This window comes from Erithacus rubecula, assembly GCF_903797595.1.
Source record: "Erithacus rubecula genome assembly, contig: scaffold_623_arrow_ctg1, whole genome shotgun sequence".
Lineage (NCBI taxonomy): Eukaryota > Metazoa > Chordata > Aves > Passeriformes > Muscicapidae > Erithacus > Erithacus rubecula.
The window spans coordinates 1-23,298 of NW_027635716.1; the positions used below are offsets into that span (position 1 = coordinate 1).

The 23,298-nt window shown below is 64.3% G+C and overlaps 1 protein-coding gene across 2 annotated transcripts; it reads right to left on the reverse strand.

The window, feature by feature from the left end:
* Window positions 1-218: 218 nt before the first annotated feature.
* On the reverse strand, window positions 219-17,822 carry ITGA7 (integrin subunit alpha 7). Of its 2 annotated transcripts, none has more exons than XM_079332917.1 (26): window positions 17,533-17,822; window positions 15,551-15,678; window positions 15,400-15,479; window positions 15,057-15,312; window positions 14,261-14,392; window positions 12,553-12,760; window positions 11,844-12,037; window positions 10,458-10,546; window positions 10,259-10,386; window positions 9,746-9,841; window positions 9,450-9,511; window positions 8,583-8,752; window positions 7,188-7,340; window positions 6,502-6,614; window positions 5,952-6,143; window positions 5,152-5,230; window positions 4,987-5,066; window positions 4,175-4,252; window positions 3,977-4,079; window positions 2,830-2,997; window positions 2,600-2,689; window positions 2,219-2,329; window positions 2,022-2,120; window positions 1,370-1,492; window positions 341-587; window positions 219-237 (listed from the first exon to the last, which is right to left on the reverse strand). In XM_079332917.1, the coding sequence occupies exons 1-25, from the start codon at window positions 17,727-17,729 to the stop codon at window positions 354-356; spliced, it is 3,363 nt and encodes a 1,120-aa protein (XP_079189043.1). In that variant the 5' UTR covers window positions 17,730-17,822; the 3' UTR covers window positions 219-237; window positions 341-353. The 2 variants fall into 2 exon arrangements, with proteins under 2 accessions (XP_079189043.1, XP_079189044.1); XM_079332918.1 differs by lacking the exon at window positions 14,261-14,392 and adding an exon at window positions 14,068-14,187 and having other exon boundaries at window positions 5,152-5,231; window positions 5,953-6,143; window positions 17,533-17,820.
* Window positions 17,823-23,298: the final 5,476 nt, after the last annotated feature.

A 23,298-nucleotide genomic window follows, 5' to 3' on the forward strand; every position in this document is an offset into this window, starting at 1 on the left:
ACCCCATGTCCATCTGTCCATCCCGTGTCCATTTCTCCATCCCCCTGCCCATGTTCTGTGCCCCGTGTCCATCCCATGTCCATCCGTCCATCCCCGCGTCCATCCCCTGTCCGTGTGTCCGCCCCGTGTCCGTGTGTCCATCTGTCCACCCCGTGTCCATTTCTCCATCCCATGTCCATCCGTCCATCCCCGCGTCCATCCCCTGTCCGTGTGTCCGCCCCGTGTCCGTGTGTCCATCTGTCCATCCCATGTCCATTTCTCCATCCCATGTCCATCTGTCCATCCCGCGTCCATCCCCTGTCCGTGTGTCCACCCCGTGTCCGTGTGTCCATCTGTCCACCCCGTGTCCCCCCTCATGCGCAGCCCGGCGCTCGGGGCCCGTCCCCATCCCCATCCCGGTGCCGCTGCCCGGCTCCGGTTCCGGTTCCGGTTCCGGTGGCGGTCCCGGGTCCGGCCGCCCACTCGGGCCGTTGGATGGTTCCGGTCCGGCCCTCGCGCGCCTGCGGCCGCTGCTCCCGCGGGATCCGCACGGCCCGGAACCGCGGCACGGCCGGCGGCGGCGCCCGCGCCCGCCGGAAGAACCCCAGCTGCCGAGAGAGGGCGCCGGATATCGCGATACGGCACGGGATATCGCGATATGTCGCGGGATATCGCGATACGGCACGGGATATCGCGATATGTCGCGGGATATCGCGATACGGCACGGGACATCGCGATATTGCATGGGGCATCGCGACATGGCGCGGGATATCGCGATATGTCACGGGATGCCGTGATATGGCACGGGACAGTGCAAAATGTCATGAGACATCGTAATATGGCCCGAGATATCGCGATATGGCGCGGGATATCGCAATATAGCGCGGTATATCGCGATATGGCCTGAGATACCATGATATGGCCCGGGATATGGCGATATGGCCCGAGATATCGCGACATGGCATGGGATATCGCAATATGGCCTGAGATATCGTAATATGCCCCGGGATATCACGATATGGCACGGGATATCGCAATATGGCCTGAGATATCGCGATATGACACGGGATATCACGATATGGCCTGAGATACCATGATATGTCACAAGATATCACGATATGTCACAAGATATGACATGATACATCACAATATGTCGCGATATAACACGATATGACACAGGACGCGGTTGGGGTGGCCCGACACGATGGGACACGTCACGGTACTGCACGATATGTCACAATATGTCACGATATGACAGGACATAACACAACAGGGGTGGCACGACATGACACGGCACGGTGTGGCACGTCACGATGGGGCGTGACGTGCGTGATATGGCAGGGTATGTCGCGATATGTCGCGATATGTCGCGATATCGGGGGTCGCTCACCTTCCAGAGCGCCAGCACCAGCAGCGCCAGCAGCAGCAGCCCCAGCAGCGCCGCCAGCGGCAGCACCCACCAGGGGACAGCGGTGACAGCCACGCCCGGGTCCAGGTGCAGGGACAGTGACATCTGGGGGCAGGGGGGTCATGGCGGGGTCATGGCGGGGTCAAGGGTCAGTGATGGGGTCACGGTGGGGTCAGGGGTCAGTGATGGGGTCAGGGGTCAGGGATGGGGTCAGAGGTCAGTGGGGACATCAAGGGGGTCTGGAGGGGCTTGAGGACATCAGGGGACATCGGGGAGGGGTCTCTGGGGGGATCCTGGGGAGATTATGAGGGGTCTGAGGGTGTCAGGGGACATTTGGGGGTGTCCGGGGCTGTCCCCGCTCTGTCCCCTGGTGTCCCCGCTGTCCCCGGGTGTCCCCGGGTGTCCCCGCTCTGTCCCCGGGTGTCCCCGCGCTGTCCCCGCTCTGTCCCCGGGTGTCCCTGCTCTGTCCCCGCTCTGTCCCCGGGTGTCCCCGCTCTGTCCCCGGGTGTCCCCGCTCTGTCCCCGCGCTGTCCCCGCGCTGTCCCCGCTCTGTCCCCGGGTGTCCCCGCTCTGTCCCCGCGCTGTCCCCGCGCTGTCCCCCGGTGTCCCCGCGCTGTCCCCGCCGTGTCCCCACCTGCGCCACCGCGTCCTTGATGACGACGTTGCCGCGGGGGGAGGTGACCGAGACCCCGGCGCGCACGATCAGCTCCAGGTTCTCCACGTCCAGGAACTCCTGGGAATTCGGGGAGGGGTCCAGGCGGGGCTGAGCCCCCTCCCCACCCCCGGAACCCCCCCCGGGACCCTCCCGGGACCCCCCCGGGGGTCTCGCACCTCCAGGAATGTCCCGTTCCAGAGGCGGCCCCGCGCCCGCAGCTCCGAACGCTCCAGCGACGGCAGCGGGCACCGGAACGGGAGACAGCGAGCGGTGCCGCGGGCACAGTCCTGCGACAGCGACAGAGAGCGGGGTGACAGCGGGGGGACACCCCGAGAGTGAGGGGACACCCCGGGAACGGGGGGGCGACATCTGAGTATGGGGAAATCCCAAAAATGGGGCAGTGACAAAACGGCGACACCGCAAAACGGGGACACCGGGAATGGGGACACCCCAAAACGGGGACACCAGGATTGGGGACATCCCAAAATGAGGCAGTGCCAGAGCAGGGGCACCCCAAGAGCAGCAGGAGACCCCCGGGTGCCCCTCCCCCCGCTCACCAGCGTCACGTTCCTCCTCTTCCTCGCCGCGGGCACCCACCAGGAGCGGCCCGGGGGTTCCTCGGGGGGGTCCCCCCGCTCCGGCGGCTCCTGGGGAGGGGGGGCAGGGTGGGCGTGGGGGAGGGGCACAGGGACCCCCGGGCACCCCTGGACACCTTTGGACACCCCTGAACCCCTCTGGACACCTTTATCCCCCCCAGGACCCCCCCCCGGGCCCCCCAAAATCTGACCAGGGCGAGGCGCAGGGGGTTGGCGGGGGGGCTGCAGGGCACGGGGGGGGTCCCCAGCTCCAGGCTCAGCGGGTACAGGAGCCACTTCCCGCTGGGCAGCTCCAGCGGCCACTGCACGGTCAGCGCGGCCGAGCCGGGGGTCTTCAGCACCGGCCCCCGCTGCGACACCTGGGGGGGCACAGCAGGGAACCCCGACACGGTCAGGGACTGCCGAGGGGAACCCCCACCCCAAAAACGGCATCCGACCCTAAAAACAGCCCCTGTATGGAGCCCCCACCCCAAAAACGGCATCCGAAGCTAAAAACAATCCCTGTGGAGAGCCCCGACCCCAAAAACGGCATCCGACCCTAAAAACAGCCCCTGTATGGAGCCCCCACCCCAAAAACGGCATCCGACCCTAAAAACAGCCCCTGTATGGAGCCCCCACCCCAAAAACGGCATCCGACCCCAAAAACAGCCCCTGTATGGAACCCCCACCCCAAAAACGGCATCCGACCCTAAAAACAGCCCCTGTGGAGAGCCCCGACCCCAAAAACGGCATCCGACCCTAAAAACAACCCCTGTGGAGAGCCCCGACCCCAAAAACGGCATCCGACCCTAAAAACAGCCCCTGTATGGAGCGCCCACCCCAAAAACGGCGGTGTATGGAATCCCGACCCCAAAAGCATCCCAAATCCCCAAAACAGCCCCCACCCCAAAAACAGCCCCTCTATGCAACCCCCAACCCCAAAGACACACCCCCATCTTTTCCCTACCCCAAATCTCCCCCTATGAACCCCTCCAAAGTGCCCGGGACTTAGCCAGACCGAATTCCCCGGGGTCCCCACACCCCCTCCCCATTTTGGAGTCCTCGGGGAGGGAGTCTCTGTTTTTGGGGGAGGGGGGATGTTTTCTGTTCTGGGGGTGTCTCTGGGTGTCTCTGTTTTCGGGTCTCTGTTTTGGGATGTCTCTCTTTGGGGTCTGTTTTTGGGGTCCCTGTTCCAGGTCTCTATTTTGGGATCCCTGTTTTGGGCTCCCAGTTTCGGGGTCTCTGTTTGCAGGTCCCTGTTTCAGGATCCCAGTTTTGGGGTCCTGTTTTGGGGTCTCTGTTTAGGGGTCCCTGTTTGGGGGTCCCAGTTTCGGGGTCCCATTTTCGGGGGTCTCTCACCGTCACCTCGAAGCGGACAGCGCTGCCCACCTGGCTCTCCCTCTTCACCGCGCTCTCCCCCCGCACCTGCCCCCCAAAAAACAGCCGGGGTGGCACGGCCACACTGCAGGGACAGCCCTGGTGTAAGGGGGGATGCCCGGGGGGGGTCCCGGCCCCCAAAGCGCCCCCCGGTCACCCCCAAATCGCGGCCCCGCTCACCCCGTCACGGCCAGCGGCAGCTCGATGACCACGCGGGCGCGGGCGACCACGGGCTGCAGCCCCGGCTGCTCGCTGGTGCTGGGGGGGAATCGGGGGGCGAGGGGTGAAATCCCCCCCCAAAAAAATCCAAGGACACCTGGGGGGTTTGACCCCCCAAATTGCACCCCCCCCGACCCTAAATTTTGGGGGCTCGATGCTAAAATTTCCTGGGTTTGGCTCCTAAATCCCCCAAGGTGCTGGTTCCCACAGTTTGGGGGTTCTGACCCCAAAATCCCCCCGGGGATTGACCCCAAATCCTGGGGGCTCTGACCCCCAAACTCCCCTAGGGCTTCACCCCAAACCCTGGGGGCTCTGACCCCCAAACTCCCCTAGGGCTTCACCCCAAACCCTGGGGGCTCTGAACCCCAAATCCCCCCGGGGCTTCACCCCAAACCCTGGGGGCTCTGAACCCCAAATTCCCCCGGGGCTTCACCCCAAACCCTGGGGGCTCTGACCCCCAAATCCCCTGGGATTCCATTCCCCAAATCCTGGGGCCTCTAAACCCCAAATTCCCCGGGGCTCTCACCCTCAACATCCCCGGGTTTTGGCCCCCAATCCCGGGGGTCTCCAGTTCCAATCCCAGGGGTCCCAAATCCCGGGGGTCTCCATCCCCAATCCCGGGGGTCTCCAGTTCCAATCCCGGGGGTCCCAAATCCCGGGGGTCTCCATCCCCAAATCCCGGGGGTCTCCATCCCCAGTCCCGGGGGTCTCTATCCCCAATCCCGTGGGTCTCCATCCCCAGCCCGGGGGTCGCAGCCCCCCGCCCGGCTCACGTGGACAGCTCCAGCTGCACCTCCAGCTCCGTGGTGTGGATGGAGATGCCCGAGGTGCTGAGGATGAGGAAGAACCGCACCTGGGGGAGCGGCAGGTGAGGGCTGGGGGGGGGGGGGGGTGCCGGGGGAGGGGTCGGGGGAGGTTGGGGAGGGGGCTGCGCCCACCTGGGCCCCGCGTTTGAGGGGGTTCCCCAGCTCGCACTCCACCCTGGAGCCGTTCTGGTTGGCCAAGCACAGCACCTTGTCCTGGGGGGGACGGGGGGACATGGCTGAGCCCCCACGCGGGCACCCCCGAGGTGACCCCGCCCCAGAGACCCCAAAATACCGGAGTGACTCCCGGAGTGACCCCATTCCACACCCCCAATTCAATCCCCCCTGTCCCCCCCCGTCCCCCTATCCCCTCTGTTCCCCCTGTCCCCATCCCCTGTCCCTGTCCCTGTCCCGCATCCCCGTCCCCCTGTCCCCGTCCCCGTCCTCTGTCCCTGTTTCTGTTCCCTGTCCCCGTCCCTGTCCCTGTCCCCTGTCCCCGTTCCCCTGTCCCCGTCCCCTGTCTCCTGTCCCTGTCCCCTGTTCCCACTCCCTGTCCCTGTCCCGCACCCCCGTCCTCCTGTCCCTGTCCCCGTCCTCTGTCCATGTTTCTGTTCCCTGTCCCCGTCCCTGTCCCTGTCCCCTGTCCCCTGTCCCCTGTCCCTGTCCCCTGTCCCCTGTCCCTGTCCCTGTCCCTGTCCCCTGTCCCCTGTCCCTGTCCCCTATCCCTGTCCCTGTCCCCGTCCCCGTCCCGCACTCCTGTCCCTGTCCCTGTCCCTGTCCCTGTCCCTGTCCCTGTCCCTGTCCCTGTCCCTGTCCCTGTCCCTGTCCCCTGTCCCTGTCCCCTGTCCCTGTCCCCGTCCCCGTCCCGCACTCCTGTCCCTGTCCCCTGTCCCCGTCCCTGTCCCCTGTCCCCGTCCCCGTCCCGCACCCCCGTTCCCCCGCTCTCGTCGGCGCGCATGGCGGCGTAGGGCAGCTCCGGGGGGAAGGTGGCCGCCAGCAGCGCCTGGTGCGCGGCGTCCCCGTCCCGCTGCGGCTGCGCGGGGTCCGAGGGCTCGTTGGTCACCTGCAGCTCCAGCGCCACGTCCTTCTGGTCACTGATGGCGAAGATGGCCGTGCCATCCTCGTCCCTGCGGGCACGGCCACCGTCAGACCCGCGGGGACATCCCTGGTACTCAGGGTGGGGTGGCAGTGCCAGCCTTGCAGGTGTGACTGCCTTGGGGACATCCCTGGCACTCAGGGTGAGGTGGCAGTGCCATCCCTGCCCCTGTGACTCCCTTGGGGACATCCCTGTCACTCACAGAGAGGTGGCAGTGCCATCCCTGCCCCTGTGACCCCTGGGGACATCCCTGTCACTCACAGTGAGGTGGCAGTGCCACCCCCGCCCCCGTGACCCCCTGGGGACATCCCTGTCACTCACAGCGAGGTGGCAGTGCCACCCCCGCCCCCGTGACCCCTGGGGACCCCGCGGTGGCGCTGTCCCCTCACCTGGGCAGCGGCAGGAAGTCGCTGTCGCCCAGGCGCGCGCAGAAGCGCGGCCACAGCTGCAGGTGGCTCTGGCAGATTTTGTCATCGCCGCAGCCCTGGCGCAGGAAATGCACCTGGGGGGACACGGGGGGGACACGGGGACAGTGCGGGACAGCCCGGGGGGGCGGGACACCCCCGGAATGAGGGGACACTGCGGGGGGACAAGGGGGACACGGGGGGGGACACGGGGGGTACACGGGTGACACTCCCGGTGTCCCAAACTGGGATGGGAGGGACACGGGGGAGCACGGGGACAAACAGGAGGACACGGGGGGGACACGGGGGGCACACGGGGGGTACACGGGTGACATTCCCGATGTCCCAAACTGGGATGGGAGGGACACGGGGGAGCACGGGGACAAACAGGAGGACACGGGGGGGACACGGGAGGATACGAGACACTTCAGGTGGCTCAAACTGGGCAGGAGGGACACGGGGGGGACACGGAGGGGACACGGAGGGGACACAAAGGGGACACAAGTGACACTCCCGGTGTCCCAAACTGGGATGGGAGGGACACTGGGGGACACGGAGACAGACAGGAGGACACGGAGGTCACACAGGTGACACACAGGTGACACGGAGGTGACACACAGGTGACACGGAGGTGACACACAGGTGACACACAGGTGACACACGGGTCCCACCTCGGCGCGGTGCGTGCTGGGCTGGCGCGGGCTGAGCGCGGGGGGCAGGGGGGGCAGCGCTGTGCCCCTCCCCCCCCGGCGCTCCCCCCGCACCCCCCCGATGGCGTAGGACAAGGTGACAGTGACAGGACGCAGCTTGTCCCGGATGTCGTCCTGCGCGGGGGGAGGAGGAGGAGGGGAGGAAGGTCAGGGAGGTGCTGGCACACCTGGGGGGGCGGGGGGACAGTGGGGATGAGGAGGAGGAGGATGGGGAGGAGGAGGATGAGGATGGAGGACAGAGCTGAGGCTGAGGAAGGTGAAGGTGAGGAAGAGGAGGGTGAGGAAAGTGAGAATGAGGAAGATGAGGCTGAAGAGGGTGAGGAAGAGGAGGACGAGGATGATGAAGGTAAGGGTGAGGATGAGGATGAGGAAGAGGAGGCTGAGGAAGAGGAGGATGACACTAAGGAAGATGGGGCTGAGGAAGGTGAGGCTGAGGATAAGGATGAGGAAGAAGAGGCTGAGGAAGGTGAGGCTGAGGAAGGTGAGGATGAGGGTGAGGATGAAGGTGAGGCTGAGGAAGGTGAGGATGAAGGTGAGGCTGAGGAAGGTGAGGATGAGGCTGAGGAAAGTGAGGCTGGGGAAGGTGAGGCTGAGGATGAAGGCAAGGCTGAGGAAGGTGGGGATGAGGATGAGGATGAAGGTGAGGCTGAAGGCGAGGCAGAGGAAGGTGAGGCAGAGGAAGGTGAGGCTGAGGCTGAAGGCGAGGCAGAGGAAGGTGAGGCAGAGGAAGGTGAGGCTGAGGATGAAGGTGAGGATGAAGGTGAGGCTGAAGGCGAGGATGAAGGTGAGGCAGAGGAAGGTGAGGCAGAGGAAGGTGAGGCTGAAGGCGAGGATGAAGGTGAGGCAGAGGAAGGTGAGGCAGAGGAAGGTGAAGCTGAGGATGAAGGTGAGGATGAAGGCGAGGCAGAGGAAGGCGAGGCAGAGGAAGGTGAGGCTGAGGCTGAAGGCAAGGCTGAAGGCGAGGCAGAGGAAGGTGAGGCTGAGGCTGAAGGTGAGGCAGAGGAAGGCGAGGCAGAGGAAGGCGAGGCAGAGGAAGGTGAGGTTGAGGCTGAAGGCGAGGATGAAGGTGAGGATGAAGGCGAGGCTGAAGGCGAGGCAGAGGAAGGTGAGGCTGAAGGCGAGGCAGAGGAAGGTGAGGCTGAGGATGAAGGTGAGGCAGAGGAAGGTGAGGCTGAAGGCGAGGATGAAGGTGAGGCAGAGGAAGGCGAGGCAGAGGAAGGTGAGGCTGAGGCTGAAGGTGAGGATGAAGGTGAGGCAGAGGAAGGTGAGGCAGAGGAAGGTGAGGCTGAGGCTGAAGGCGAGGATGAAGGTGAGGCAGAGGAAGGTGAGGCTGAAGGCGAGGCGGGCGGCACGCACGTGCAGGCGGAAGGTGGCGGAGGCGCAGCGCCGCTCGCGCTGCCGCGGCAGCTCCAGGCTCCCCCCGGTTCGGTGCTCGGGCTCCGCCGGGTCCCGGCCCAGGAAGGAGCCGCGGGGCGGCTGCGAGCGCGCGCGGCGCTCCGGGTCCAGCTCCAGCTCGAACCGCAGCTCTGCGGCACCGGGGGTCACGAACCGGGACACCGGGGAACACCGGGGGGCACCGGGGGGCACAAACCGGGACACCGGGGGACACCGGGGGGCATCGGGGGTCACAAACCGGGACACCGGGGGGCACCGGGGGGCACCGGGGAATGGGGGCACCTGGGAGGTCACAAACCGGGACACCGGGGGTACCCCAGGGGATGGGGGGCACCGGGGAATGGGGTGCTGGGGATGGGGGCAGTTCAGGGCTGGGGGGTCTCCGGGGGTGGGGGGCAGTCCAAAGGGTGAGGGGATCTTCAGAGATGGGGAACCCCAAAGAATGGGGGAGTCCTCGGGAATTTGGGGGTTCCTCAGGGACTGGGGGGATCCTCAGGGTTTTGGGGGGGGTCCTCGGGGATGGGGAACCACAAAGAATGAGGGGGGGTCATCGGGGACTGGGAACTCCCAGGGACAGGGGGGACCCACCGGGATAGGGGGGACCCCCAGAGCTCGGGACCCTCAGGACTCGGGGACCCCCAGGACCCTCTGGGATGAGGGGGACCCCCAGGGCTTGGAGACTCCCACGGACGGGGGGGATGGGGGGACCCCCAGGACTCAGAGACTGCCCCGAACTCGGGGTCCCCCCAGAACTCGGGGTCTCCATGACTCAGGGACCCCCCCCCAGGACTCAGGGACCACCCCCCCGGACTCGGGGTCCCCCCTCACCCAGCCGCGGGCTGTAGCTGGCCGGACTCGCCGTGTAGCTGAAACACGCTCGGACCTCCACGCTGGGGGGACACGGGGGTCAGCGGGGGGGTCCCGCCCGCCCCGAGGCGGGGACACGAGGAGGGGACACAGCAGGACACGGGGGGGACATGGAGGGGACACGGGGAAACACGGAGGGGACACTTGGGACACGGGGGGACATGGGGAGGACACTGGAGAAGACACTGGGGACACGAGAGTGACACGAGGGGACACTGGGGGGACACTGTGGAGGGGGTTGACACGGTGCCACCCACCAGACGCCCTCCTGGTCGCGACAGTTGCTTTGCTCCAGGTCGATGTGGGGCGGCAGCAGCGACACGTCCCGGGACACGTGAACCACCGGCCGAGCCCTGGGGGGGGGGGAAATGGGGGTCCCGGGGGGAGCCCCCCACTCCTGAGTGCACCCCCAACCCCTGGGGGATTCCCGGAAGGGGTGGGGGATTTGGGGAGGGGGGTCCAGAGGGATTTTCGGGGTCTTGAAGGATTTGGGGGAAATCCTCGGGGATTGGGGAGATTTGGGGTGGGGGGGATGCCCAGGTGGGGAGGGGATTGGTGGGAATTGGGGGGGGATCCTCAGGGAGGAGGAGATCCGGGGATTCCCCAAAATGGGAGGGGGAACACTCCGGGAGGTGTGGGATTATCAGGATTTGGGGGACTCTGGGGGTCCCAGGGCTGAGTGTCTGCTGCAGAGGTTTGGGGTTCTCGGGAATTGTGGGATTCTGGGGGTCTCCAGGTTTTGGGGGCCCGCAGGAATTGGGGGGTCTCACCTGTAGAGCACCACGGTGTCCGACAGGGACCCCACCAGCAGGTCGGGATACAGGTTCCCATCCACGTCCAGCCCCCCCGACAGCGAGTAGCCAAAAGCCGAGACCCCCACGGCCTCCCCGTCCAGGACCTGGGCAGGGGGCGGCTCTGGGTGACCCGAGACCCCCGAGACCGCCCCCGGGACCCCCCGGGACCCCTCACCTGCGCCGGGCTGGTGACGATGCCCAGGGCGCTGCCGTGGTAAATGAAAACTTTGCCCGCGCCGTCAAAAGGAGCCCCCACGGCCAGATCTGGGGGGGTTTGGGGGGATTTAGGGGGGATCTCGAGGGGCAGACCCCTCCCCAGGAGCCCCTTGGGGTGCAGCCCCCCCCCAAGTGGCACCGGCTCCTCCTCGGCCGGACCCCAAAAAGCTCCTGAGCCCCCCGGGCTCGATCCTGCCGTGGGTCAGGTGCCCCCATGGGGCCACCCCCAAATATTGGGGACTCCCCCCAAAAAAATCCCGAAATCCCCCCAAGACCCCTCACCCGGAATTCTGTCATGGCTGAGGTTTGCAATTCCGCCATGTTCAGCCCTTGGAGACCCCAAATCCCCCCAAACCCCCCCCCCCAAACCCCTCACCCTCAAATCCATCACACTTGGGGTCCATTCCAAGACCCCAAAACGCCCAAATCCCCCCCCAGACCCTCCCAAACCCCTCACCCTCAAACTCATCTGGGTCGAGGTCCCTCCCCAGAACCCAAATCCCCTCCAGACCCCAATTCCCCTCCAACTCCCCCCAATGACCCCCAAATCCCCTCAGACCCCTCACCCTCGAATCCATCGTGGTTGAGATCCATTCCCAGACCCCAAATCCCCTTCAAATCCCCTCCAGACACGCCAAATCCCCCCAAATCACCTCCAGACCCTCCTAGCCCCTCACCCTCGACCCCATCGTGTTTGAGGTCTATTCCCAGACCCCCAAATCCCCATCAAATCCCCCCCAGCCCCTCACCCTCGAACCCATCGCGGTTCAGGTCCATCCCCATTCCCCAAATCCCCCCCGAATCCCCCCCAGCTCCTCACCCTCGAACCCATCGTGGTTCAGGTCCATTCCCAGACCCCAAGTCCCCCCCAAATCACCCCCAGACCCCCCAAGCCCCTCATGCTTGAACCCATGGTGGTTGAGGTCCATTCTCAGATCCCAAATCCCCCCCAAATCTCCCCCAGATCCCCTCCAGACCCCCCGAATCCCCCCTAGCCCCTCACCCTCGAACCCATCGTGGTTCAGGTCCATCCCCAGACCCCAAATCCCCCCCCAGATTTCCCCCAAATCCCCCCCAAACGTCCCCCGAATCCTCCCCAGCCCCTCACCCTCGAACCCATCGCGGTTCAGGTCCATCCCCATTCCCCAAATCCCCCCCGAATCCCCCCAAAATCCCCCCCAGCCCCTCACCCTCGAACCCATCGTGGTTCAGGTCCATCCCCATTCCCCAAATCCCCCCCGAATCCCCCCCAGCCCCTCACCCTCGAACCCATCGTGGTTCAGATCCATCCCCATACCCCCGAATCCCCCTCAAATCCCCCCCAGACCCCCCCCCAGCCCCTCACCCTCGAACCCATCGTGGTTCAGGTCCCCGGCCGCGCTCAGCGCCGTCCCGAAGCCGGAGCCGCGGGTCCCGTTGAGCCGCACGGGGGTCGCGCTGTCCCACAGCCCCCCCGGGTTGATGTACACGTACACCGCCCCCCCGATCTCCTCGTGCCGCTCGAAAAAGTGGGGGGCCCCCACGGCCAGGTCCATCCAGCTGGGGATGGGGGGACAAGGAGATGTCACCCCCCCAAACTGCGGTGGGGATGGATCTGTCCGGGTATGGGGGGGATCGGGGTTTTGGGGGGGCTCGAGGGTTTGGGGTGGGCTCAGGGTTTGGGGGGTTCCAGAGTGGGATTGCACAGGGGAATTTACCGGGATTTTGGGAGGTCTAAGGGTTTTGGGGGGGTTCAGTGTTTTTGGGGATGCTGGGAGTGGGATCTGCACGGGATTTTGGGGGTTCCTCAGGAACTGGGGGGGTCTCAGGATGGGCTCTGCCCGTGGGAGGCTCCCCGAGATTTTGGGGGATCCCGGAGTTTGGAGAATCCTCGAGGATTTGGGGTCCAGGCGGGGCTTTACCCTCGGGGGTCTCCCCGGGATTTCGGGGCTGGGAATCCCCGCAGGTGACACCGAGGTGACAAAGGTGACACGGGCGTGTCCCACAGTGACAAAGGTGATACCGAGGTGTCCCCACGGTGACAAAGGTGACACGGACGTGTCCCCCCAACCCACCCGTCGCTGTTGAGGTCCAGCACGGCCAGCGCGTGGCCGAAGGCCGAGGTCAGTTGGTGACCGGCCAGCACGGCCTCGGCCACCAGGCGATTGGCGCTGTCGCGACGCAGGATGACAACGGCGCCCGTGTGGTTGGCGCGGGGGGCGCCGGTGACAAAACTCAGCTGCTGCGGCCGCGTCAGCCCCGCGCCCGAGTCCACGGAGAACCCTGCGGGACACGGGGACACCGGGAATTTGGGATACGGGGACATCCCCAGAAACACCGAGAACCCTGCGGGACACGGGGACACCGGGAATTTGGGATACGGGGACATCCCCAGAACCACCGAGAACCCTGCGGGGCCATGGGGACACCGCGAGTTGGGGACACGGGGACACCGCGGGGGTAGGGGACAGCCCGGTCACTCCCCAGCCCCGGGAATTGTCCCCGCGGGAATGGGAGAAAAAATGGAGCAGGATGGGGGAAAGGGGGGAATTCTCTTAGTGGGAATGGGGGGAATTTCCTTCTGGGAATGGGGGAAATGGGAGAATTGGGGGATTCTTGTGGGAATCGAGGTGCAGCCCCGGGCAGAATTTGGGGGGGAAAGAGCAGAATTTGGGGGGCCCGAGCAGCAAAATCCACAGCAGAGCCCCCTCCCCACATGCAGTGATTGCCGTGAGCAGCCCCCCGAGCCCCCCAAAGCCCCCCCGAGCCCCCAGCCAGGCTCCAGCCCCCCACAATCCATGCACCCCCCCCCCCATGCAAAAACATCACCGGGGGGACAAGCGGGGACACGGGGAGTGCGGGGACACGCCAGGCTCTGGGACCCCCCAAAGCTCTGGGACCCCCCAAAGCTCTGGGACCCCCCAAAGCTCTGGGACCCCCCCAAGCCTGGCAGTGACCCCAGCACAGCCCTGGCACAGAGACAGGACACGGGACAGGGAGTGGGGACAGGAATGGGGACAAGGGAGGGGGACAAGGATTGGGAGACAGGGATGGAGGACACAGCGATGGGGACAGGATTTGGGGACACAGGCGGGGGGGTGACAGAGATGGGGGGGGTCATGCAATGGCGGGGGGAGGTGCGGGCACACGTGTGCGGGGCTGCGTGTGCGGGGGGACACGCGTGGGGATAGGGGCGTGTCTGGGGACACCTGTGGGGACAGGGGAGTGTTTGGGGACAGGGGCTTGTCTGGGGACACGCGCAGGGACAGGGGCGTGTCTGGGGACAGGGGAGTGTCTGGGGACACCAGGGGGGATCTGTGTCCGGAGGGGACACGAGCATACAGGTGACACTTGAGTGCATCAGGGACAGGTGACACATCTGTGCAGGTGACACCACGTGAGAAAGGGACACCCCTGAAGGCCACACGCGTGTCCGGGGTGTCCCTCCAAGGGGACACGTGTGACACGCGCCACACGCGTGTGCCCGCAGGACCCTTCCGGGGGGAGGGGGGGATGGCGACACGGCACGGGGAGGGTCACACACGGCACACGGGTGGCACACGGGTGGCACACGGGTGGCACGCACGAACCCAGGTAGGAATTGTGCGCCACGTCCGCGGCCGCGCCGGGGACCCTCTCTCCGGGCTCGGGGGTCCGGAAGACCCTCTGGTCGGGGGCCGCGCTCTCAATGTTTGTCACAAAGAGCAGCCCTGGGACACGGGGAGGGGGCGTCAGGGCGGCTCGGGGGGCGCGGAGGGGCCCCGGGCCGGGCTCCCCCCGTACCGAAGTAGCTGTTGGCGGGCACGGGGATGAGCGAGGGGTCCTGGTCCTTCTCGCCCCCCGCCTCGAACGGGCCCGCGTCCAGGCGCAGCAGGTCCAGCGAGCTCTGGTTGAGCTGCTCCACGCGCAGGGTCCCTGCGGGGCCCGGGGGACAGCGGGGACACGGTGGGGACCCTCCCCAGACCCTCGAGACCCTCCCCAGACCCTCCCGAGACCCTCGAGATCCGGGCAGTTCGGGCTCCACGGGCAGGGACCCCTCTCCGGGGTGAAAGGACACGGGGACACCACAGGGGACCCCCGGGGACACCGAGGGCTCCAGGGAGCTCTGGATGAGCTGCTCCACACGGAGGGGACATGGGGACAGCGGGGACATCGTGGGGACCCTCCCCAGACCCTCGAGACCCTCCCCAGACTCTCGAGCTCCGGGCAGCTCGGGCTCCATGGGCAGGGACCCCTCCCCAGGGTGAGGGGACACCAAGGGACACCACAGGGGACAGCGAGGGGACCCTCGTACTGCAGCGAGCCCGGATCGAGCACCTCCCTCCACACCATCACCTGCGCACACCTGTGCACATCTGCACACACCTGTGCACACCTGGATCCTCCCACCGGGCAGGTGTGGCCCCCAAACCCCTCCCCCTTCCTCAGGGCAGCCCCGAGCCCCCTCTTTGCCCCACCGGGGAGGGGGGGGGGTCCTGCCACCCCTCACCCTCCCAATTTTGGGTACCGGGGTCTCCGAGCAGGAACACCCACCCAGACCCCCAAACCCGCCCTGGGGAGGGGTCCCGCCGCCCCTCACCCTTCCAGTTGTAGGTGCCGGGCGCCCCGAGCAGCACGTAGCGGCGGTCGGGGCTGAAGGCGGCCGCCAGCCCCTGCTGGCAGGTGCCGAAGCGCTCGTGGCCCTGCGGTCGCCCCTCGCAGAATTTCCACTCGCCGCCGTCCAGCTCGTCCCGCACGCTCAGGTCCTGGCTCAGCACGAAGCAGCGCCCGATCACGTCCCGCGTCTCCAGCGGCTGCCGCACGCGGTGCCGCACCTCGTACCGGTGCGCGCAGGTCTGGGGGGCACCGGGAGGATCACGGCGGGTCGGGACCCCCCTCCCCATGGTGTCCCCGCTGTCCCCTCGCCGCCCCCCGGCGCTCACCACGATCTTGCCGCCGGGCCCTTGGCTCTTGACGCTGACCCCCAGCCACTGGTTCTCTTTGCTCTCCCGCTGAGGGTCCACTGGGGGGGCACGGGGAGGGGTCAGCCCGGCCGGGACCGCCCCCCGGGACCCCCCAGGAGCCGCAGCTCACCTCCCTCATCGATGGGCACCCGCCAGCAGTCGGAGGGCTCGGGGCTCAGCGGGCAGGCGAACAGACCCCCGGTGCGGTTGGCGCCTTGGCCGGGCAGGGCCCGCGCTTGGGGGGCTCCCACCAGCAGCCTGGGGGGGCAGAGACCCCCATCAGGGTTTGGGGGGCCGCGCAGGGTCGCAGAGCCCCCCCTCGGGACCCCCGCGCAGCTGTGCCACCCCCGCGCAGCTGCGCCACCCCCGCGCCCAGCGCGGGGCCAGCCCGGCCTGGCAGATGCTGGCCCGGCGACATTCGCGACACGCGTGGGGACACGAGGGGACACAGCCGGGACACCCCAAACCCCCCCCCAGACCCCCGGGAGAGGACACGGGGCGCTCGCCCGGGCCAGCAGCGGCGGTCCCGAGGTGGCCGCGGGGCGCTGGTGGCCACCGCCGGTGGCTCTGCCGCGGGTGGCGGTGGCCCTGGGGACACGGAGGAGCCCCGGGAGGTGGCAGGGAGGCAGAGCCGGTAAAAATAAACTGGAATTCACTGAAAATAACCCCGCAGCAACATGCCCAAAAAAGGAGGGAGCACACGGAGGTGCCCCACGGAGCCGGGCTGGGCTACCCTGAGAGGGGACAGGGCGACAAGGGCAGCCCGAGCCCCGCGGGGACCCGAGGACAGCGGGGACAGGCGGGGACACCTGCAGCGGGCACCGGCAGCCAAACCGCCCTCGGTGCCAAGAACGCGGCGCGGGCGGCAGCGCTGCGACACCGCGGCGACAGCGGCGACACCGCGGCGACACCGGGCTGAGGGGGACACAGGAGAGCGGGGGGACGAGAGGCGGGGACACGAGGGTGACAGCGCGATGTGACACCCCCGCTCCGGGGGTCCCCATGGCTGAGACTGGGGGGCTGTGGGTGGGGGGACACGGGGACAGACACAGGGACAAGGGGCGGGGGGACATGGGGACACGGGGACAGGGAGACACAGGGACATGGAGACGGGGGGATGGGGGACACGAGGGACACACGGACACAGGGACACAGGGACGCGGGGACATGGGGACAGTGGGACACGGGAACAGGGGACACGGGGGACACACGGACACAGGGACGCGGGGACAGGGGGACAGGAGGACAAGGGGACACGGGGACACGAGTCTGTGGCCGGCAGTCGCGGGTGGGCGTTCGCCGCAGGCCCGGCCCGGGGGGGCCCAGCCGGGGGGGTCCCTCCAGCCGAGCGCTCCGGGACAGCGCTCGCCCCCCGAGCCCCCCCAGGACCCCCCTGCCCCGCTAATGCTGAATAATCCCGGGCGGCGCAGGCGGCCTGGCACTGTCGCTGTCACTGTCACTGTCGCCGGGCACTGTCCCTGTCCCTGCTGTCACCGTCCCCTCGCTCTGGGGTGCGGTCCGGGGGTCCCGGTCCCCCCCAGCCCCGCGGCTCTCGGCGCTCCCGAACCCCCAAATCCCGGGATCACGGTCCCGCCCCATCCCAGTGTCCGGTTTTGCTCTCCCCATTCCCGCGGCTCCCGGAGACCCCAGTCCCATTTCCTCCCCATTCCCGGGGGCCGCGAGCCCCCAGTCCCAGGGCTTCGTCCCACCGGACCCCCCCCCAAATCCCGACAATAGGATCCCCCCGGAACTTCCCAAATCCCCCAAATCCCGACAATAAGATCCCCTTGGAACTCCTCAAATCTCCCAAATCCCGGCAACAGGATCCCGATCCCCCCCAAATCCCGGCAATAGGATCCCCCAGAGCTCCCCAAATCCCGGCAATTGGACTCCCCCAAAATCCCCCAAATTCCGGCCATAGGACGCCACAAAATTCCCCAAATCCCGGCAATAGGACTTCCCCAAAATCTCCCCAATGCCTGCGATAAGACTCCCCAGAACTCCCCAAAATCCCCGCAATAGGATCCCCGCTGCTCCGCTCCCCTCACCCCCCATTCCCGGGGGGAATTCGTGTCCCCCTGGCCCCGCTCGCCCCCCGGGACCCCCTCTCACCATCCCGCGGGCTCGGGGCTCAGCTGCCGGTGCAGCGCCACGGCCGCGCCGAAGAGGCTCCCGCGCTCGCCGTCCTTCAGCACCGGGCTGCTCCCGTCCAGGTTGAAGGCGGCGGCCGCCGGTAGCCACAGGGCGAGCCACGGTAGCCACGGGAGCCACGGGAGTCGCGGGAGCCACCGGCCGCCCGCGCTCGCCATCCCCGCGCTGCCGGAGGAGCCCCGGAGCTGCCGGGGGGCGGCGCGGCCCCGGCCCCGCCCGCAGAACCGGGGAACCCCCCGAAAGCCCACCCCAAATAGGGGCGGGGATGGGAGGGGGGGATTCCAAATAGGGCGGGGAGGGATGCTATAGGGCGGGGAGGGATCCTATAGGGCAGGGAGGGATCCTGTAGGGCGGGGAGAGATCCCAAATAGGGCGAGAGTGACCCCAAATAGGGCAGGGAGAGATCCTATAGGGCAGGAAGAGATCCTGGAGTGACCCCAAACTTACAGGGAGTGACCCCAAATAGGGGAGGGAGTGACCCCAAATAGAGCAGGGAGTGACCCCAAACCATAGGGAGTGACCCCAAACCATAGGGAGTGACCCCAAATAGGGCAGGGAAAGATCCTATAGGGCAGGGAGAGATCCTATAGGGTAGGAAGAGATCCTGGAGTGACCCCAAACTTACAGGGAGTGACCCCAAATAGGGGAGGGAGTGACCCCAAATAGGGCAGGGAGAGATCCTATAGGGCGGGGAGAGATCCTATAGGGTAGGGAGAGATCCTGTAGGGCAGGGAGTGACCCCAAACCATAGGGAGTGACCCCAAATAGGGCAGGGAGAGATCCTATAGGGCAGGGAGAGATCCTGGAGTGACCCCAAACTTACAGGGAGTGACCCCAAATAGGGGAGGGAGGGACCCCAAACTACGGGGAGTGACCCCAAATAGGGGGGGGAAGGATCCTATCGGGCAGGGAGTGACCCCATAGGGGAGGGAGTGACCCCAAATAGGGCAGGGAGTGACCCTAAACTACAGGGAGTGACCCCAAATAGGGGAGGGAGTGACCCCATAGGGGAGGGAGGGACCCCAAACTACAGGGAGTGACCCCAAATAGGGCAGAGAGAGACCCCATAGGGCTGGGAGTGACCCCAAACTACAGGGAACGACCCCAAATAGGGCAGGGAGGGACCCCATAAGGCTGGGAACGACCCCAAATCCCAGGGACTGACCCCATAGGGCAGGGAGTGATCCCAAACTACAGGAAGTGATCCCATAGGGCGGGGAGTGACCCCAAATCCCAGGGGCTGACCCCAAATAGTGCAGGGAGTGACGGAGATTGAACCCAAATATCGCAGGGATTGCGCCCCGATACCGGCTGCCCAAATAGGGGAACTGACCCCAAATCCCAGGGACAGCGCCCCAATATCGGCGAGAGCAGTCCCAAATATGGGAGAGGCTGCTCCCCATATGGCAGACACCGAACCCCGAATCACAGGGACTGCACCCCATATCGCGATATGGCACCCCGTATCTGAGTTACTGCACCCCATATCGCGATATGGCACCCCGTATCTGAGTTACTGCACCCCATATCGTGATATGGCACCCCGTATCTGAGTTACTGCACCCCATATCGCGATATGGCACCCCCTATCTGAGTTACTGCACCCCATATCGTGATATGGCACCCCGTATCTGAGTTACTGCACCCCATATCGCGATATGGCACCCCGTATCTGAGTTACTGCACCCCATATCGTGATATGACACCCCGTATCTGAGTTACTGCACCCCATATCGCGATATGGCAACCCCTATCTGAGTTACTGCACCCCATATCGCCTACACTGCACCCCATATCAGATTTATTCCATCCCATATCGCCTACACTGCACCCCATATCAGATTTATTCCATCCCATATCGCCGACATGGCGCCCCATATCAGATTTATTCCATCCCATATCGCACCCAGCTGAGCCAGGATGCACCTGGGGGGGGTCCTGGGGGGATTTTGGGGGGTCTTGGGTGATTTTGGGGGGTCCTGGGCGGTTTTAGGGGGTCCCAAAAGCCCAAGTGACCCCCCCGAACCCCAAAACCAGGAGGGGAGGAGCCAAACCCAAACCAAATTCCATGGGGGGGGTTCAGCAGTGCCGGGACCCCCAAAACCAGTCGGGACATTTTTTGGAGGGGGGGGTTGCGATGTCGCGACCCCTCCTGTGACCCCCCCATTTTTTGGGGGTATTTTTGGGGTGGAAAGCGAACTTTGTCATATTTTCCAGCTCCCGGGTTATTTTTATCCCGTCCCAAATCCCGGGGGATTTCCCGGAGCGGCCGGGACCGTGTGAACCCGCCCCTCCCCCACTTCCCGCAATTTTGGGGGGGGGGTCCTGAGTGGATTTGGGGGGTCCCAGCCCCCCCAAAAATCCCCCTCCCCATCCCAGCTCTCCCCATTTTTGGGATGCATTTTTGGGGTTTGTTTCTGGGGTTATTTTTGGGGTTTATTTTGAGGGTTTATTTTTTGGGGGGTTTGTTTTGGGGGTTCATTTTCGGAATTTATTTTTGGGGATTTTTGGAGTTTGTTTTTAGGATTTATTTTTGGGGTTTGCTTTTGGGGTTATTTTTGGGGTTTGTTTTTGGGGTTATTTTTGGGGTTTATTTATGGGATTTTTTTGGGGGTTTGTTTTTGGGGGTTCAATTCCGGAGTTTATTTATGGAGATTTATTTTCGGGGTTTGCTTTCAGGAGTTTCATTTCGAGGGTTGTTTTTGGGAATTTATTTTCGGTGTTTGTTTTTTGGGGTTATTTTTGGGGTTTAGTTTTAATTTTTTTTAATTTTTATTTTTTGTTTGAATCCTAAATTTCTCCCACTCCAGGATTTCCATCCCAGGATTTTTTTGGGATCAATCCCAAATTTCCCCATCCCAGGATTTTTCTGGCCCCAATCCCGTGCCCCTCCCGAGGTCTGGGGGTGGGTCTGGGATATTTTTCCCCTCCCCGGGTTATTTTGGGTTATTTTGGGATATTATTGGTTATTTTTGGCCGCGTTTCCCACCCGAATTCCTGCGGCCGGAATTTCGGGATCCACTGGGAGAACTGGGAGTGACTGGGAGCGGCTGGGCGGGGGCGGGAGCCCGAGCGCCCCTCCCCCGCTTCGGGCTGCACCTTCCTCATCCTCATCTTCATCATCCATCCTTCATCCCCATCCTTCATCCTCATCATCTTCACCCTCATCCTCACCTTCATCCTCATCCTCACCTTCATCCTCATCCTCACCTTCATCCCCATCCCCATCACCTTCATCCCCATCCTCACCTTCATCCTCATCCTCATCACCTTCATCCTCATCCTCACCTTCATCCTAATCCTCACCTTCATCCTCATCCTCACCTTCATCCCCATCCTCATCACCTTCATCCTCATCTTCACCTTCATCCTCATCCTCACCTTCATCCTCATCCTTACCTTCATCCTCATCCTCATCACCTTCATCCCCATCCCCATCACCTTCATCCTCATCCTCACCTTCATCCTCATCCTCACCTTCATCCTCATCCTCATCACCTTCATCCCCATCCCCATCACCTTCATCCCCATCCTCACCTTCATCCTCATCCTCACCTTCATCCCCATCCTCATCATCTTCACCCTCATCCTCACCTTCATCCTCATCCTCACCTTCATCCTCATCCTCATCACCTTCATCCCCATCCCCATCACCTTCATCCCCATCCTCACCTTCATCCTCATCCTCACCTTCATCCCCATCCTCACCTTCATCCTCATCCTCACCTTCATCCCCATCCTCACCTTCATCCTCTTTATCCTTCATCCTCATCCTCACCTTCATCCCCATCCTTCATCCTCATCCTTCATCCCCATCTTTCATCTCCATCCTCATCCTCATCTCCATCCTCATTCTCATCTTCATCCTCATCTTCATCCCCGTCCTTCATCCCCATCCTCATCCTCATCCTTCATCCTCATCCTTCACCCTCCTTATCCTTCATCCTCATCCCTCCTCCTCCTCCTCTTCCTCGCAGGGTGAATCCCGGCATTTCTGCCTTCCTCATCTGGAGGAATGACGGGATTTCCCTCCTCATCCTCTCCGTTCTCCTGGTGACAAATCCCGGGATTTTTGTGGCTCCCAAGGTGACAAATCCTGTTTTTTTCCCTATAGAACTCCCTGTCCCCTACAGAACCTCTGTGCCCTATAGAACCTCCTCTCCTCTATAGCCCCCCTAATCCCCTACAGACCCCCCTAATCCCCTACAGACCCCCATCCCCTACAGACCCCCCTAATCCCCTACAGACCCCCCTAATCCCCTACAGACCCCCCATCCCCTATAGAACCCCCCATCCCCTACAGACCCCCCTAATCCCCTACAGACCCCCCTAATCCCCTACAGACCCCCCATCCCCTATAGAACCCCCCATCCCCTACAGACCCCCCTAATCCCCTACAGACCCCCCTAATCCCCTACAGACCCCCCAATCCCCTACAGACCCCCCTAATCCCCTACAGACCCCCCATCCCCTACAGACCCCCCTAATCCCCTACAGACCCCCATCCCCTACAGACCCCCCTAATCCCCTACAGACCCCCCATCCCCTATAGAACCCCCCATCCCCTACAGACCCCCCTAATCCCCTACAGACCCCCCATCCCCTATAGAACCCCTAATCCCCTACAGACCCCCCTAATCCCCTACAGACCCCCCATCCCCTACAGAACCCCCATCCCCTATAGAACCCCCCATCCCCTATAGAACCCCGCATCCCCAACAGATCCCCCATCCCCTATAGACCCCCCTAATACCCTACAGACCCCCCATCCCCTACAGACCCCCCTAATACCCTACAGACCCCCCATTCCCTATAGAACCCCCTAATCCCCTACAGACCCCCCCATTCCCTATAGAACCCCCCATCCCCTACAGACCCCCCCATCCCCTACAGACCTCCCCATCCCCTACAGACCCCCCCATCCCCTACAGACCCCCCATGCCCTACAGACCCCCCATCCCCTATAGCTCACCCCAGTAACCTACAGCTCCTCCAGACCCCTCAATCCCCTATAGGACCCCTCTCAGTTCCCTATAGACTCCCTCACTCCCCTATATCCCCTACAGGACTCCCCCAATCCCCTATAACTCCCCTAGTCCCCCACAGCCCCCCCAAATCCCCTATAGCTGCCCCAAACCCCTATCACCCCCCCCAATTCCCTCAATCCCCTATAGGACTCCCTCAATCCCCTATAGCCCCTCCAATCCCCTATAGCCCCTATAACTCCCTCAATCCCCTATAGCCCCCCCAATTCCCTATAGCCCCCTCAGTCCCCTATAGCTCCCCCAACCCCCTATAGCCCCTCAATCCCCTATAGCCCCCCCTATAGCCCAAATAACTCCCCCAGTCCCCCATAGCCCCGACTCCCCCCAATCTCCTGTAGCCCCCCCAATCCCCTATAGCCTCTATAGCCCCCCTATTGCCCTTATAGACCCCTCAGTCCCCTATAGCTCCTCCATCCCCTCAGTCCCCTATAGCCCGCTCTGTATCCCCCATATCCCCTATAGCCCATCAGTCCCCTATAACCCCCCCTATATCCCCCCCTGTATCCCCCATAGCCCCCTCAGTCCCCTATATCCCCTATAGCCCCCCCAATCCCCCATAGCCCCCCTATATCCCCTATAGGATTCCCCCAATCCCCTATAGCCCCCCCTAAATCCCCTACAGCCCCTCAGTCCCCTAGATCCCCCCTATATCCCCTATATCCCCCATAGCCCCCCTATATTC

Excerpts from the sequence above, each read along its gene's own strand:
- ITGA7 (XM_079332917.1), bottom strand. The coding sequence starts at position 17,729 with ATGGCGAGCGCGGGCGGCCGGTGGCTCCCGCGACTCCCGTGGCTCCCG. Across the intron at positions 5,231-5,951 it reads CGCGCCGACGAGAGCGGGGG|CAAGGTGCTGTGCTTGGCCA; the intron begins AACGGGGGTGCG and ends TCCCCCCCAGGA. Across the intron at positions 4,253-4,986 it reads GTGCAGCTGGAGCTGTCCAC|CACCAGCGAGCAGCCGGGGC; the intron begins GTGAGCCGGGCG and ends ATTCCCCCCCAG.